Below are 17,818 nucleotides of genomic sequence, written 5' to 3'. Positions count from 1 at the left end.
AGTTCCTGAGTTTCCTCTTAGATAACCATGGAGGTTTGGAGAGCAACTCTGTGTGAGCAATTCAGTGATGAATGCCACATAATACTGTGCATTCAGCTCCTTGATTTTCAGTAAAAATAGAAATAGATTGAAGGAGGTACCCTGAGCTTGAAGCTTTGAACTTAGCATGAAAGATGCTGCCATAAATATGGCTTTGCAAAATAACATTTTCATATTTTGGAAATTAAAAAGCACATTAGGAATTTAATTCTTGAGTGCTGTTGCTGATATAAAGAGCTTTTCTCATTCATTCTACTCTGCATGTTCCTACTTCAGAATTACTATGAAATTACAGGATGTTTTACGTTTATAAAGTTTGGTGGAAAGCAATTAAATCTTTTAAGGCAAATAAAACCAGCTTATAAATATTTTTCCACATTATTAAGTGGTTTTAATATCCACACTGGAATACTGTTTGCATTTTTATTAATTTTGTTTTTAAATTACCACTAAAGATTATTAAAGCAAAATCACAGGGAAGAAACTGTACTATCTTGGTAATATTGTTTTTCAAAAACGCAAGAAATACTGAAAACAGAAGAACTGCTCCAGCTCTCTCTTTGCAGCTCTTTTTCATCTCTGAAAAGTTAATTTAGTTTCTGTCTGCTCAATCAATCAACACTGCTGCTACCACCAGGGAAGCCACATTCCACTGAGATTCTTCCACGGTGAGAGAGAATTTAAACTCGTCACTCCTTTGATGAAGCACCAGAATTTACTAGAGAAACGCTGAGAGCACTAATTCAGTTTATGTGCTGCTCCCTCAGACTGTAATACCAACACAAAATATCACTGATTCTGGAAACAAACAATCTATCTTGCAAATAAATCCCACCAGTCACCTTAGCTCCCTCCAGCACAAATTCAGCTGCACTTGAAGCCACTGTACAAGACTTTCTGGGCTTAGTGGAGCTTTTGGAGAAGACTAAGCAGCAGCAATGCTTTTTTTTAGCTGAAGAGCAGGATGTTGCCAAGAAATGGGATTATTCCAAGCAAACCTGTAACTACTGAAACAACAAATAATTCAAAAATCTTTGCTTAGATTGGTTTTGGGAAAGAAGCAGCTGCAGCTGTACCCACCTAGCAGCTCCCGGGCTGGGACGGCTCTGCTGGCTCCGTTGCATGGAATGTTTGGGTAGGGGGCAGAGGAGGAGGAGTTCACCCACAGCTCAGGGGAGGAGTAGTTGAACGAAGACTGGTTACTGTGGTCCTGAAGCTCTTTACACTGACCAAGACTGTCTTGAGGAGTGCTTAATTCTTCAGAACAAGCCTGGACTGAACTAGAGGAAATTCTTCTTTGGTACAACGGCCTGCCTGGTCCTCTTGGTTCATACTGTGAACAAAAAAACAAAAAAGAAGGAAAAAAACAAACCATAAGATAGCCTTTTGCTCTTTTGATTCAACTGCATGTATCAAATACCATTTTCCCATTCAATATTTTTCCTTGAAATGTCTTACCAAAAAACCCCTAGTTCTTTGCACTTCCAAAATACACTTAAAGTTATATGTTGCATACTGCAGTCACTGATAACGTATTTTGATCACACAAAATAGAGAATTTTAAAGAAGTACAAAGAACATCAACTGGGATTTCTTAATTCTTATCAGCCTTTATATCTCACACTCCTACGTGGGTGTTGGATCACACAGTGAGGAGGAAGATAGCCAGCATTTACAGACGAAGCAAAGGAAGCACAGAAACATAGAACAGCAAGAAAATAATGTTCTTACAATGCAGTCAGGAAAAATTGGCTTTTCCTTTTCCAAAGGATAAATTAGTGACTTGTACACCAGGATCTGGGTAAGCAGGATACATTTGTATACTGGATTTTGTGCATACAAAACAAATGCTCTGGAGAAGCAAGTGCCCTCGGGAGAAATAATGCAGAGAATTTTATCTGAAACCACAGAAATTACTTGCTTCCATAAACCCTGTAGATCATGTAGATGAAAACAGCAGGAGCTCCATCAATTAACCTGTGGGCTTCAAGAGTTCAGATTTAAGGGCCCTCTAAGCTTTCTCAAGATTCAAAGCAAGTCTGTTGTATTAGTTTATTTTGAACAATAAATACAGTATTTACACCCATCTGCACTGACTAACAAGAGGACCAATAACAGAAAAGTCATACAGGTAAATCTAGACTTGGTAAAGGGGAAAAAATATCCTAATGAAATGTCACAAGAAATTAGCTAAACAATCAACAAATAACTTGCCTGCAGAGTCCAACTATTGTTACTATATCATCTACAAGAAATAGACAGGAGAAAAAAGTGCATGAAAGGAAACTTCTTATTATATATATTGTATCTTATTTCTGTTGCCACAATAAAGGGATCAACACTTGGATACCCTGACAAATCCACTCCCCTAAAGAAATTCTTCAACAACAAAACAAACAAACAAACAAAAATGTCATAAATTACTGCCCAAATCAACGCAATAGGTATATGTTCATTGAGTTTAAAAGGGCTATTTTGGTAAGCAATCAGGAATTTATCAAAGTTCTGGACACTTGCAAGTACAGAACCATACAGAATAACTCCAATATTCCCTTTGATGGGCAGTTCAGATCTGGTTTGACTAAACACATGCAAAAGCTTTCAAGTATCAAGTCAATTAACAGCTTTATAAATAGAGATTGTGGAAACAGTTTAGTAAGGATAACAAAAGTCAAGAAATCTGCCCTGACAAGTGCCTTGTCTGAGGGATGTCTGTCAAAAATACACCTAAAACCCCATTTTGATTTCTTTGTGGATTCAGTCCTACCTACCAGCTGAAGAATCAGTTTTGAAAGTTTCTAAGCAAGCCTCTGTCTTGTAACACTGTTACTGCATTTGGCATTTCTATCACATGTTTTGAAAGAAAGAAGAAATAAGAACTAAACCAAACTTGCACTAATTACATAAAGGCTCACTCTATTTGTCTTCAGATAGCAGGAACTGTCACAAGCTCTATAGGAATATTTATTGGTTTATTACTGCTGAAAAGCCATTGTTCCTACGTCCCGCTGTACTGACAGCATTAACTGTTGTCACAAAGTATTAGATTTTATACAGGGTGGTATGACTTAATGGAGTGAGACAGCAAATTTCTAAATGTCTATAAACTCAAACCTTACTACAGCTCTGGCTGGGCCTGAGGACTCCATTAACCTCTCTGGATCTGTGTAAGACAAATTTGTAAAATGCACTGGAATTCAATTTTAGTTATTATTCTCAGGCTCATAAACTAAGTATTTTCTGTTTTCAGAAGCTGATAAACAAATAAATATGTATTGTGTGAGACAGCAATGAGAAGGCTCCCTCCCCGGCTCCTGTAAAAACCTTAACAGAAATGCAACACAGAACAAGCCACTTATGTTATGTACAAATATTGAATTACATGCACTCAGTGAGAATATTAATTCCCACATTCCTGGAATGCAACCTGGCTTCAGGATACTCTGTGTTTGCACATCATACACTCCTTAGCACCTCAGATTCTAACAGGGATTAGAACCTCCTGTTCAAAACATGACCTGTCCTGGCTGTATGTGCTGGCACACCCCCTTAGAGCCCAGGACAAGAGAAGATGGAGAAGGACAGATGCAGCTGTGTGTGGCAGGGTCTGTGCTGGAGCCAGCCTCAGGCAGCACAACTGGATGTCTCTGATTTCCAACACACAGCCCCAAATATGCACAGGGTGGCTTTGGATCAAATTAATGCAAGCAGGGTGGGATTACGAAATCAGGTTTTGGACCATGATGGAACAACTCTACAGCACATTCTGAGAATGTAACTCAAGCACATTCACAGCTCAACACCGAGTCAGCTGGCTGGATGATCCCAGCTGACTGTCCAGAGCTTCCACCTGGGCTGTGGTTGAGTTTCACTGCAGATAAATGACATGCAGACACAGAGCAATGACTGCATGAAAACTCAAGAGTAACATTCCAAAACCCAAGGCTTCCCATTTAGCAGAGAAAATGTTGCACCTACAGCAACAAGAACCATGGATCTGCTCAGGGAGAACAGCAGAGACGCAGAGAACAATTCCACCTCACAGAAATTCCCACTGTGAGCTTTTAATGCTCACAGGTGTTTTGCATTCATGACCACTTCACAGCATAATTTGATTTTACAACGACAGGACAAGTGCAGAGCAGCCAGAACACCCACCTCTTCTAAGCTGTGGAGCGAAGAAGCAGAAACTGCTCGAGATGCGAGTGGATGAAATGGCTCCTGACCGACTGCGTGCTGATGATTCTGGATTTGTATAAAAGGGCTTTGCTGAGACCTGTGGGGCAGTGGAGGTATTCCATAGTGAAAGCCCTGCCCCAGGAGGTGATTCTGCTGGAGGTTAGCATAAGTCCAGGACCCATCAGGTTGCAGGTATTTCAAGGGAGACGGGGTTATGTGTTCGGATGGCATTGAGAAAGGGGGGTTGTACATTTGGGGTAAATGCTGCTGAAATGCTGGGTTAGTGGGCAGTTCAATGTCTCTGCTGTTCTCAGTGAAGTTGGGGAAGTGGGCGCCGTGGTTGGAGTTGCAGGAGGGAGAAGGGAGTGCTGGTGGGCTCCGGGGCTGCACTTGTCTGTATTGCAACAGTCTCGACTGGGGGGGCGGCATCTCGGCCCCGTCCCGGCTCTCGCCTGCGTCGCGGTGCGACAGCTCCCGGAGCAAGTCCTGGAATCTGCACAGACACAAGAAATGCAGCAAGGAAAGAGAAAAAAAAAAAAACAACAAAAGTTTTGCTGAAAGCTCGCTCTTTTTGAGGTGCAGAAAACTCAGACAACAGCACTCTGAATTTAAATATTCTAATTTTTGCACTCGCTGACCCTAACTTCAAAGGATGTGACTGAGCGATCAGAATTAGGCACAAGAGGATTAATTGGATGAAATACCCACCTGAATCATCTCAAAGTTTTAATAACTCTTGAGATTTCCTTTCCAGTCAGAAGAATCAATTTTTTGTTATCTCTTAAGAGACAACTAAAGGTAAGGATTTCCTGTTTTATTACACAAAGTAAAAAGTTCACATAGTTAAAGACAATTTTAACCCCTTTCAGGGCAAAAACCAGGACAATCGGGGACTCCCCTCACTTGCACAATATACTTCTAAACTTCTTCTAAAGATCAATTCAATTCAGCACTTCAAAGAGTCAGCTAAGAGGGCATTTAGATGCTTTACCATGGCTCTAACAAACCAGATGGAAAAGAAAGCATAGTGGGAGATGACAGTAAACAGAGGCAATTTAAAAATCCAGCCTTTACAATATACATGATTAAAGTTGATGACCACTGGAACCATTTTTCTGTTGACATTCAACAGCTTCCTTTCTTGCTCCCTAAAGCTCCATCTCAAATACAAGTTGTTTTTTTGTTTTTTTTTTAAACTGCTTTTCAAAGCAAAGGCTTTTTGAAAAGGAAGAAAAGTTTAGGTTTCATTGGGGAGCAGTGTTTAGGGAGGGGCTGTTTTGTTTATTTTCAAACGCACAAATCTCAGACTGCTACTTCAAACTGAAAAATTTACAACTTAAATAGGCCTTAACTACACTCGGACACCTCCTTCATAAAAACACAAGGTTGTTACTCTCTACCCATTCCTCATTCCATAAATACAGCACTGAAAAGCTCCATAAAAATATTTTTCCACTACAGCTTTACTACCCAATATACTAACAGAATAAAGCATAACACATAATAAAAGCATAGTTGTAAGTCAGCCTGCCAACTATTTTAACCTTCATAATAACAGCAGCAAAAAGCAATACTTTTAAATGCCTTGCACTTGATCACGGTGTTATAGATAGGTGCCCACTGCTCAATTTTACACAAGCTCTGATGACTCAGTAAACAAATACCTTGAATATGTTGCCTCTGTTTCATCTTCTGTATTACTGGCAAGTTTCCAGTTTGCCCTAACTTGCTGCTGTTGATGTAATCCAATTGGTTGCTGAGGAAGATGTGGTAGATGAGGATGGTGATGGTGTTGATATGGAATAGTGCCTTGACTGAGATAGGCATTATGTTCATTCCATTGCTGTAACCTGGCTTGTTGTTGCTGCCTTATTGTTTCCAAAGCTACATTTCCATGCATACGATCTATAAAAATAGTTTTAAAAAAAAATTTTATCTAATGCCCCTTTTTAAAAAAAAAAAAAAAAGAAAGAATACTTTTTATACAGTTTATTCCAGGGTCTATTATACACTAACTGCATTGCAGTGCATAACCTGGTTATTTAAATCACATGGAAAATCATATAAACATGAATCTTCCAATAAAGTGCTGAATATTCAAACATGCCTCAAGCAGCAAATTATGCTCAATGACATTACTTATGGAAACTAACCCAACAATGACCCAATTCAGAGCAATATGCCTGAAAAAGGTAAATACCTCTTTCATTTTCACTTCAATGTAGTTATAATTGCACACTCTGAATTTAAATAAAGAAAAGTCACCTACCTAAAGTGTCCCCTAAGGGCATTCCTGATGGATTCTCTTCAATGAAGTTGTTCAAGTGGGTTGGCAGAACTGGGTTGTGCTGTGCAATAGGCCTCAAAGGATTATTGACTTCTTGTAACAGAGGTGGGGGGTGTTGTTCTGAAATCACAGCATCTACAGCAGGAGAATGTGGTCGGTGGGGAATGGGATTATTAAAAAAGGACTGGCTGGGGCCTGCCTGGAAAGCAGGGGAAAGCTGCGAAGGTGGTGGAGGCTGCTGATTCAAGTGATTATGCTGCTGAACTACCTGGCTCTGCTGGGGTGGCATTTGGTTGGGCTGTTCAGGCAAGTGATTTTGCTGTTGGCTTAAGAGGCTTTGCTGCTGCTGCTGCAGAGGGTAGGGCTGCCTCGGGAGCTGGGAGAGGTGCTGGAAGTGGCGGCTGGGAACTGCAAACTGGGAGTGGGGCGGGGTCAGGTGCAGGTTCAGCTGCCTGGGGTTGGGGTTGGGGTTGGGGTTGTCTTTGCGGTGGAATTTAGCATTGGGGTAACCAGCACTGGAACGGGACTCTGGACTTCTCTGCTGGGGGTTTGCTTCTAAATCAACCTGCAAAAGGAGAGTAAAAGGTTTTGAGAATTAGCTTTTAAGAATTTGAAATAAAAACATTTCGGTTTGACTAAATGAATGAATGACTAAATGATTAAATGAATGACTTTAATGATTAAATTCATTAAGAGAGAGTATGAAATAACAAAAAAACAAAAATGCCCAAATCCCAAAAAAGGAAACAAATGAACCAAACCAGATACCCAGACAAGAGAAACCCACCTGCTTGGATTCCAGAGGTTTCTTCTCAGGTGTTCGAATTTTACTGATTTCAGGTCCAGCAGTATTTTCGCTTTTACCTAAAAACATTTACAAAATTATTTCATTTCAATAGAAAAAACATTATTTTGGGATTTTTTTTCCCCCAGACATAGGAAAATTGACTTCTTAGTATGGCATTTACAGCATCACAGACATTTAGTATCATCTACCCAAATAACACTTTCCCTTTAATCTCTACACTTTGTTCATTAATAACCACTAAGTAGTTCTTCCAACTTAATTGCAAATAACATCAGCAGTACTGTGGAAGGGAGATGGAACAATTACACCCTCAACACCCCTTCCCACCTCCCATTCCTTCTGTATCTCACAATATCCCAATTATTCTATTTGGAACGGCAAATCCCAGGTTATTTCCCTCATCTGTGGATCCCTTGATTAGGGAGGGAAGAGCCAAGGATAGAGAGGAAGGAGGAAAGTCCTTTCCACAACCCCATTTCAAGCAGAAACTCCCCCCAGAGCAGAGCAGTTTGCAGAGGCATTCCAAGCACTGACCATTTCGAGTTTGTTCGTGCTGCTCCTTGTCCTGGTGTGGGAGCTGCTGCTGTCCCAGGCTAACAGGGGAGTGGTGGCCCAGGCCATAGGGGATCGGAGACCCTCGCCCGTGTGCCTGTAACAGGTTCATGTTATATGCCATGGCTGCTTGGTGAGTAATGAGGCGAGGGTCGACTGCAAACCTACCCTGATACCCCGTCCATGGTACCTACGTGGCAAACAAAAATGAAAATAAAAATAAAATTAAAAAAAGAGAGAGAGATGTGATCTGTTAAGGAACATTAAATTAAAGGCAGTGATAACAAGCACGCTGGTATTAGGTCAGTGGCAGGATTTTTCAAGCACCAGGTGACCTGACACACTTACACACAACTACAGCTGGTGCTGGGAGGGGAGAGCTCTAAGGGCAGGCAAAACAAGGGACACAGATTTTCGAGGAGAACCCTGGGCAAAAATGTTTCTATCAAAACACATTCTTGTTCCAGTGGTTTCAAAGTTCAGACAGAAAAGACTGATGGACAAATTATAGTAATAAACTTCAGATTAAACCCTTCTCCAATAAATATAAATGGGTGACATTCAAGCAAATACAAAGGCCTTTCTCCTGGCAGCTACAAGACATTGGGCTGTGGCTTGTGGGGGGCAGAGAGAGAAGCCTCAAAGGTGATGACCAGACCTTGCAGGACCCAGTGCTGGGATTCTGGGCCACAGCAGGAGGGCTGTGCCCACCTCTGCACAGACAGGACACTCAGTGAAGTTCCCAGGACTATTGGAGGAACACAGAGGGTGCCCACAGGTGAGCAGTGACAGGGAATCACCCTCCAAAGTGTCTGTGCTACATGTTACTGCAGAGTCAAAGCAAAATCCACCTCCTGAAAGCAGGTAAAAAGTCAGGATTTTTTACAATGGCTTCAAGTTTATTCCTAAAAGGAATGCTAAGGAAGACAGCTCTGCATCAAATGAGTTCAAACTCATCCTGTAGAGAATTTATTAAAAGATGGGAAATGTATGAACAAGAGGAGAGTGCAGGGAAAGTCATCCCCAGCACTGAGGCTGCCAAAGCATCCTTTAGTGATGGCAGCAGGCAGCCTCCTCTAGCTTTTACCTTGGGTATGGAAACTGCATTAAACAAAGACATCATTTTATCTTCCACAAACATAAACACATTTTACTTCAGTCCCTGCTTGTTTCAAGTGTAACAATGTTCATCCAATTCTTTTTTTAAATTACTATTTGCCCTTCAAATGTGCACTTTGAACTTCAGCTTTAGGCTACTATTGCATCTGCACAACCCCAAATCACCTCCAAGCTTCTTCTCAAAAGTAACAGTCTCATTAGTACCTCAGTCTTCCCACTTAATTATTTAAAAATCCATCCTCAGGGAAGGTGAGTTCAAAATACTTGGGTTTAATACATTTCTTTTGATTGGAAACACATAAAAATATATTAACCTTGGAACAATAAGACAGAGCTTTTTAAATTACGTTGGTTTGATATTAATATAATGTGAGCAAGCATGACAAAGCTACAGCTGCTGGCCTTCTCATTGCATTTAAATTTATCCATCAAATGCATATTTCTAGTAAGCTAGGAAAAAGGAAAATTCCTTGGCCTAGCAAAGAAAACCGAGTTACAGCTGCCAGCTGATCTAAGACACAAAACTGAAACTATAGCAAGTCCCCTGTTCAGCATCCATAGCCCAAATTGCAACACAGGACTCATAATTATTGAAAAAAACCAAATTAGCTGTATTACAACATTTAGCATTATGAATGGAATTGAACACATATGCATGTGTGGGTTCCACATCCTTGCCACAGTCTTCAGGAGCTGTGTACAACACAGACATGCTACTCCACAAGCTTCTGCAGCCTTTGTTCTTTCCTTGCATTTTCCTCCTGGAATATGTTGACTGTGAAGGGTAAAAATAAAGCAGAGACTGCTTTTTTAGTGTGTGCAAATTCTGGTGGGACAGTTTTATTTATAATCCAAAATTCCATGCATAAATGTAGCCTAAAAGACCTGGTTAGAGATCTTCATTCTGTTCCCAAATGTCATTAAGGGAAGGGATTGGAGAGGAAACTGGTTCACTATGAGGTTCTGGAAGGGAAAAACATCCCATTAAGCTTATTTTTCTTATCACTTCACTTCAGACACCTTGCACTGCAGACATCCAAAACTTGTCATTTAGGCTGTGTGATGCCAATAAAGAGAAACAAACTTGGTGTGAATCATTGAGGTCTCTCCAATGATTAAGAACTGAACCAGGCAAATAATTCAGAGGCAGGTGTCTCAAGTCAGATGAGACAGATTCCACTGGTGTGCCTAAAACACACCAAATTACAAGAACATGAAATTGCTTTTAGCCTGCCTGGAGTTATTTGGGGGAGCAAAGCTTTCAGGTCCTTATTTTCAGGTTGTCCTCTGCACTGCCACTCCTAAAGCCAGCAAAGCCCACAGATTTGGAGTGCTGAAAAAAACCTGCAAGAAATACACTATCTGATTTTGCCATACATTTACGTGCACAAAATAACTGAGGTGGTGAGGGGGGAGAAACAGAAAATTAATTCTTACAGGCAAAGGCACAGACATGACCATATTTCCTCCATAGACAGCAGGTACATATAGAATACTTGTCCCAGTGTGTGGATCTATCCTTTGAACAGGACTTGGAGATTTCCCCAGATTGGGGTGAGGTCCCAGAGGAGGAGGGGGAGGAGTATATGCTCGGATAGGATTTCCAATTAGAACAGAAGGATTGGGCTGAACTGAAAATAAAGATAAAAATAAAAGATATATACATACCAAAAAAAGAAGATATATATACAAAAAGAACATGAAGATGACCATTTCTTTGTTTTTTCATCCTAACAGTATCTATCTTGATAAAGTAAGCATGGAACTCTAACAGCATAGGTCTGATACACCAAGAGAAAGCATTAATCAAATCCTGTATTCCATTTCAAAAACTTGAAGAGGCAGAAAATACGAGTTGAGATACAGAGAAACAGGTAGCTGGTAAGTGCATTAATGAAAGATTGTCCCAAACCAATTAAATACACTGACAGTCAGAGTGGCTGTTAAGCATTGCATCAAAAACTAAAATAACCCTCCTTTCTTTAGTAGGGAAGACAAGCTCTAAACTAATCTTTTTCCAAATAATTAACAAAATTATTCAGCTGTTGCATGCTACCTTGCAAAGGTATGATCAGTAATACCTGGATGCTTGACAGCACAATTTAACTTCAAAGTACCTCAGAAAACAGTGCATGCAAAATAATGTCCAAACCCTTCTAGTGCAAATACCCTGGTACAGGGCTGTACATGATGAATTTTAAACACAGCTATTTTTTTTCAAAGGCCAACAACTGTGTTTGTGTTAAACCTTTAAAATAAGTGCACACAACACCTATAAGGGGTGAGTCCCAGAAATACCAAATGTCCACTTCACAGTCTATGATCTGATTCCCATATGCAAACAACAAATAAATGGCTTTCAAACAGGTAAGAGACCAGATACTCAATGTATGTCAAACTACTGTCAGCTTCAGTGGGCTCAGGAATTCCCCCAGGAACTGCAGAGGCACTCACCAATTCCATCAGGTGGGAAATGGTCATTCTGGTTATGATGATGGACCTTGCCCTTTAAAGGAAAAAAAACAATAATACTATCTTCATATTCTTATACAAACCAAAGCTTTTTATTTCAAGTGAACATGATAATTAAACATAAAACAGAGTTTGAAAGGAGTCAGCCCAACAGTTTATTCTTACACATTGAACCATCCATTTCCACCACCTGCCTACAAATTCACAAAGCTGGACATAAAACACCACTTATTCAATTAGCCAGTTGGTCATTACAACTCCCTCTGGGAAAACCCTCTCCCAGGGCCTGTTTTCAGATGCAAAGAGGTATAATACAGCAGGTACTTTGAGTTTCTTGTCTCACCATTTCATTTCCCACTGTCCCACATCTTTCAGGAGCAGCACCCAGGATCAGTGTAACCCTCAGTACTCCTCTGCCACGGCAGCTTCAGTGGAAGAACGATCCATTTTCTGCTCCAGGTTCCAGCTCAGGAATGCTGGAGACAAAGGAGCTGCCCCAGTTTTACTCAGGTGCTCACACAGCCCCATGAGACATTGTCTCCCTGCCCCATCTCATTTATCAGCTTCTGGGCTCCAGCTCCTCTGTGACTGCTCCCCAAAAGTGCAACACAGGTGAGTAAAGTGCTGGAGGGAAACTGTTCTTCCTTGGAGAAACATTGGAAAAGGATTTTAACAGACCTGAGTTATCCCTCCAACTTTCTCACGAGTTTGGAGCACCAACTAATTAGTTAATATTCATAAACTGTGAGCACATATTCCATTGCCAGTATGCTCTCAAGTCCTTTGCAGCACAGAAATATTTTACTTAATCTGGACCTAAGTACGTTCACAAATTTAAAATAAATCTAGAAACGCTTTGATGCTGCAAAACTTTTCTTACCCAGGAGATAAGTCTAGGCAGTTTTCCAGCACTCTGAGCAAATTAGTCAGGGTACAAAGACAGGTTGTTTGACAATGTTGACTCATGCATAAACCAGATTAAAGAACTGGTCTCCAAATTTTCCTCTCATTTGAAAAATGAATTATGGAAAAATAAAATAATAATTGCTTTTCATTGCAGCACTTAAACAAAGGAAGCCTGTTTATTCAGCAGAGAAAGATTCAATCTAAAAACATGGAGGAGCTATAGCCTTAATCACTCATGGCCAGCACATTGCATTTCTGTATCTGTTACAATGTCAGAGGCAAACAGAGTGTGCAGAAATCTGACAAACCTCTGCTCTAACCTGTCCCACCTGTATTTTATAGGTGCCATATTTTTCAAACCAAAATACTAAATACTTACGTAAGTTTGTAAGAAAATAATGGCCTAAGTTTGTAAGAGGAGCTGCCCTGCTCAGCGGGAGCTTCAGTATGTCCCCGGATCAGATTGGTAAATAAAAGTCAACTGGGGCCACCAGGAAATTGGGGGAGTTGCTGCCTTTCTTTTTTCTTTTTCTCTTCACAGTTTTGAAGGCTTTACTATTTCATAACAGTTTCTCATGAACTCAATTGTTCCCATTTCTCAAAGATTTTCACACCAAGGCTCATGTCCCTACCCATCTTCAGGATACCCTAGAACTGATGGTGACTGACAACATTGGAGCACAAACACACTCAGTTTCCTCTAAAAACTCGCTGCACCTTTGGAATATAAAAATCCACATTACATAAAGGCTGTCAGAGGAAGCCCAGACCAAGATCTGGGTGAGTGCAGGTGGTTTAAACACTTCAGCCTCGTCATTCCTTGGATCCCCCTTCAGTCAGCAAACAGGAGTAGAGAGAGTTCTCCAGAGATTCACTCTGACCTGTGATCCTCACTGACTGCAGGAAATGTCTGGGATGATGATGCACCCTGATTTAAGTGCCTGAACCCAGACCCAAAGCTGGCAGGCAGCGAGTGGGAGGTAGGAAAGCTGTAAACTCTGAGCTGAATTTACTGTACGTGAACTACCCCGAGGGAAGCTCCGAGTTCTGGAAACGTTCCCTTTCCACATCATCACCTTCAATAAAGGCTGTCCCCATGCAGCTCCAAGCCTCCTTCCCACTGCCATGCCTGGCCAAGCCACATGAACATGGGGCAGGGCACTGCCCTCACAGCTCCAAGCTGGCTGCTGGCCTCTCAGACAAGACTGAAACATTTTTCCTTCTTTAAAATCTAAACAGCAAAGAGGTTTTTGATGTCCCTACATAAATCCAGGAGCAATTCTGCTGAGTTAGAAGTGCTGTTTGTACAAAACCACTTTTCAGCACATGTGAAAGACGAGCCCTGATTTGCACAAGTCCATAAACTCGCCGCAAAACACTGTATTGAGGACTGTTCTTATTTTTTTGCTACAAAATACACCACCACTAGATTTTAATCCTTCATTTTTAATGTTAAATATACTGTGCTTAGGATGTCTAAAATAAGCAAAACCAACCATCTGCTTTTAAAACTTGAGCAAAGAGAAATGCATCCCTGATCCCAGCTGTATTCTCAGAGTATTTGATTATTACCTGTGCTGTTACTGCACACACTACCTGTCAATTGCATTCAGAGGGAAGATTTTATTTAGAATTGTGATACAGGTGGTTTAAGCACTTCAGATCTTAAGATGAAAATAGAGTGTTGGCAGTTGGAACAGCACAAGGGCTTAGTTTACCAACAAACGAAAGCAAAATAAACAGAGCTGTCTACTTATGAGACTCTCACTTTCCCTGACACTCACTCCCCTTTTTTTCCTAAATGTACTATGCCGGCATTTTCAAGTACTTTGTTTTTTTCATTTAGGAAACTAAAAGTATTAATCATGATGTTCTATTATTAAGGAAAAGACTGAGGAGCTCATGAAAAATGAGAGCACAGCAGTGGTTTTTAAAGACAATTTTGTAATTTCTAGTCTTCTGTAGGCCCAGTGTTTTGACACATGACTAGAAGCTTTAGAAATCTGGTGTTTGTTTCAGAAAGTAATGCATGCATCTTGATGAAGAAACCAAATGTTCTCCCTTACAAGCTCCCTTTTGGGAAGGACTGCCAATGGGAAGGCTTTTCCTCTTTGTATTAAAACAACCTGTCGTAAAAATCTCATTTCAATGATACAGCCTGGAACGAAAATGCAAAGCTATGGGAAATATGTGCAGTTCTTCCTTCCTGTACACTGAGTGCATCACAAAGCTGACAACCTGCATATCAGTTCCATCTCTAAACACAATTTAATTAAATTATAACCTAAATGATTTTGATACAAAAACATAATTCATTACTAATATATCACCCCCCAAGAAAGCTCTAAAATGTACTATTGTTCTTTATCATCCTAAGGAAGCTATGTATTTTCATCACTTCTTCACCTGCTTTTATAAAAAGACCTGATGAAATTACCATTCAGAGGTAATTTTATCTTTTTATCCTATTGATGCTAATGAAATCTGGTCTTCTGAAGGACATTATCACTGTGCTAATCTATGCAATAAACCAGTTTACAACATATTTTTAATTACATCAAAAATTATCTTACATAACTTAAGTCCTCAAATTTTACATGTAGTTTTTAGACCAAACCAAATCCCTTCTGGCTATTATTTTGCTGGCTTCTTTTACTCCTTGTCACTGTCTGCATCAACCTGTTGTTTCTTGGGGTACAGTCAGAGCACAGTTTGGGACAAGGACTGGCTCTTGCTCAGAGGGTTTAATCTGGTTTAACTAAATCCTGAATTTCCATGGTTGAAGTTCTCCAGGGTCACTGCAAAACTGCCAACAAGCAAGCCAGAGTGAGCCATGGTGTGCTTTAGTAAGGAAACAAGGCTTGGACAACCCCAAGCTAGATGGCTAAAAACTTCATGGTAATACAAGTCTAGAGCTTTCACTCGAAAATGCTGAGGATCCCTCTGGAATTTGCATTCATATCTGATTGCACTGATGCAATTTTAAAACAAACAGCTTGTTCCATAAACCTTTCATGTTATTTCTCTGGATTCCCCTGCAGTGCTGACAGAAGCATCAGCAGGAGCACTGTACCTTTGGAGGTGACTGCTGCTGTTTGGTGGGGTTGGCTGAGTGCTGATGCCGCAGAGCTCGGGGGATGAACTCGGGGGCCAGAGGGTTCAACACGTAGGTTTTCTTTAACTCCAGAGCTTCCAGCTGAGCTTTGATCTGCTCAAACGTGATGCCATGAAGACTTTCGTTCTCGTGGCACAGGGCAATAAACCTTTCCCAGAACTTCCTATGGAAATGATTTTTACAAACAGTGAGGAAGGCTCAATGGCTGTTATTAAAATGAAAACAGATTGATTATAACTGTGGGACACTTTTATGGTTTGTGTGTGCTCATTTCACACACCAATCCACCCACCCTGAACCTGCTCTCTGCAGCAGAACCCCACTGCACAGAGCAAAGCTCCCCAGGCATTCCAAATGGGCACACAGCTCTCTCAATGTGCATCAGGCCACAGCACTGGCTGGGCACACATTTGATATTAACGCCAGGGACAGCTTCAACTCGGAACTTTTTCCCAGAAAACTGTCGTCAAACCACGACAAAAACCAAAACCAGCAAACTCCGTGCTTAAAATTCTGGAATGGATTATTTAAGGCATTTATTTAAGCTCAAATAGTGACAGGAATTACACAGATTCTCAGTCCTAGAAGATGTCAAGAACATTTTCTGAATTTAGGCAGATCCTTCAGCTAACAAATACCAAAGCTAACAAAAGACAAATACAAAGGGTTTTGAGATATGCCCTCAAAAACACTCCACTGAAACACTTCAGAGGCATGTGAAAATTAGTATTTTTGGGAGTTTCTAGAGATTCTTTGGGATCCTCTAGTGGAAAACAAACAAAACCATGAATTTTAGTGCATGTCAGATTTCTCTATAACATACAGAAGTATTTTTGAGCTAAGAAAACAACCACCAGATGATGCATGACTTGTCTATGAAAATTCTGTTTCCAACATTTTGGAGGATGGAGCAGTTATTGAAACCATGTACTAAAAGAACATTCCTCCCTGTCGTCTGCTTTCTCATGATATGTCTTTATACTGCTTTATATTAAAAAAAAAAAAAAAAAAGTCTTTTTTCTTTGGTTAACATCCACAGCAGGATCCACACAAAATGTTACACTTATGATTTTTGGTTTTAACCTCAAAAGGAACTTTTTGGGTGAAGTTACTGAAGCTTAAAAGTTATTTAAATAAGGTCTGAAGATGTCACTTTAAAAAAACCCGACAAACTTGACTGAGGTATCTCTTTCAAAAATATAAAGAGTAAAGGTGTGCTTGACTGTAACTTCTGCTTGTTCGCCCTTCAGTAATAAGGTCTGGCCTATCAGCAAGCAGTGTTCTTTCCCAAAACCTGCAAAATGAGACACTGCTGAACATTGATTGTACCAGCAGTGTCACATTTTGCTGAGTAGCTGATTTTGTGAGAAAGAACAAATGTCTGCCTTGCAAGAATGCTGTGATGCTAGCAATGTTTTTAAGAATTCAAAATCATTTTCTCTAAAAGCCCATTTCTGTTGTGATTTCATAGAGGCAAGAAATGCTCTTTTAAAATTTAGGATGCAAGTTGGCCCTTTTTCTGCATTTTGCTCTAAGGCAAATAGATCTTGCAAGATTTTAAATGAGAATTAAAAACCAAAATTAAATGCATCATCGGGATGCTTTAATGATGGAATTCCCTCTGATTAATCTGTTCAGTCACCAAACCTACTGCCAAGTACCACAAATCCACTTTTGCTGAGAATGCTGAGAATGCCCCAAGCAGTCTCTCTACACATGGAACACTTGTTCTGGGGTGTAAGAACAGAGAATAAAACCCTGCTGCCTCTGAGTGTGCTCAGGACTTTAAAGGGGGTGTCTGCCAAAACAGCTCTGTCTAGTCCAGCTGGAGCACACAGGAATGTAATGATTACCCTAGGCATGCTTCACAAAGCTCTCTACAACTATCATTACAGTCTTGACTCATTTTGACAGGTATTAGAATATTTATAAAATTCAAGTACACTCTTAACTTTTTTGAGGTCTGTTTTTGCTAACGAAATGTCACTTCTTTCAGACTTCTCTACTCCTGTTGTACTAAAAAAGAACCATCTTCCCAGCAGCCTCCCTGAGCCCCTCCAGCACTATTTTCAAAGAGTGAATATTCAATTATTCAGTGAAACAAGACAATGGTGTATTAAAGCAAAAGCTCAAGATACAGCTTAATAAAGTTTCAGTGCTCCTTGTTTCTTAATTATCTTTCACTTTTATAATTTGGAGCAGCTCTACATCTATAAACAGCTGCTGGTCTCCAAAATGCAAACCCAATCCTTAACTGCCAGCCCTGTAATTTATTTACCATGCTGACAGCCTATATTTTTATTTTATTATGTTTTTGCACACCCTATTTCAAATATTTTGA

General features: G+C 40.3%; 1 protein-coding gene across 4 annotated transcripts in view; it reads right to left on the bottom strand.

The window, feature by feature from the left end:
• Window positions 1-17,818, bottom strand: part of HELZ (helicase with zinc finger) — an 85,727-nt gene that overhangs the window by 4,603 nt on the left and 63,306 nt on the right. For all 4 annotated transcript variants that reach the window (XM_021537158.3, XM_021537167.2, XM_021537177.3 and 1 more), the window contains 9 exons: window positions 15,436-15,640; window positions 11,439-11,490; window positions 10,422-10,615; window positions 7,848-8,055; window positions 7,293-7,369; window positions 6,488-7,070; window positions 5,883-6,123; window positions 4,198-4,711; window positions 1,120-1,372 (listed from right to left, as the gene is read on the bottom strand). In XM_021537158.3, the coding sequence (XP_021392833.1) occupies window positions 1,120-1,372; window positions 4,198-4,711; window positions 5,883-6,123; window positions 6,488-7,070; window positions 7,293-7,369; window positions 7,848-8,055; window positions 10,422-10,615; window positions 11,439-11,490; window positions 15,436-15,640 (2,327 nt within the window). The remainder of the gene's footprint in view (window positions 1-1,119; window positions 1,373-4,197; window positions 4,712-5,882; window positions 6,124-6,487; window positions 7,071-7,292; window positions 7,370-7,847; window positions 8,056-10,421; window positions 10,616-11,438; window positions 11,491-15,435; window positions 15,641-17,818) is intronic.

Source organism: Lonchura striata, chromosome 19, assembly GCF_046129695.1.
Source record: "Lonchura striata isolate bLonStr1 chromosome 19, bLonStr1.mat, whole genome shotgun sequence".
Classification (NCBI taxonomy): domain Eukaryota; kingdom Metazoa; phylum Chordata; class Aves; order Passeriformes; family Estrildidae; genus Lonchura; species Lonchura striata.
This window is presented reverse-complemented; position numbering and strand designations above follow the sequence as displayed.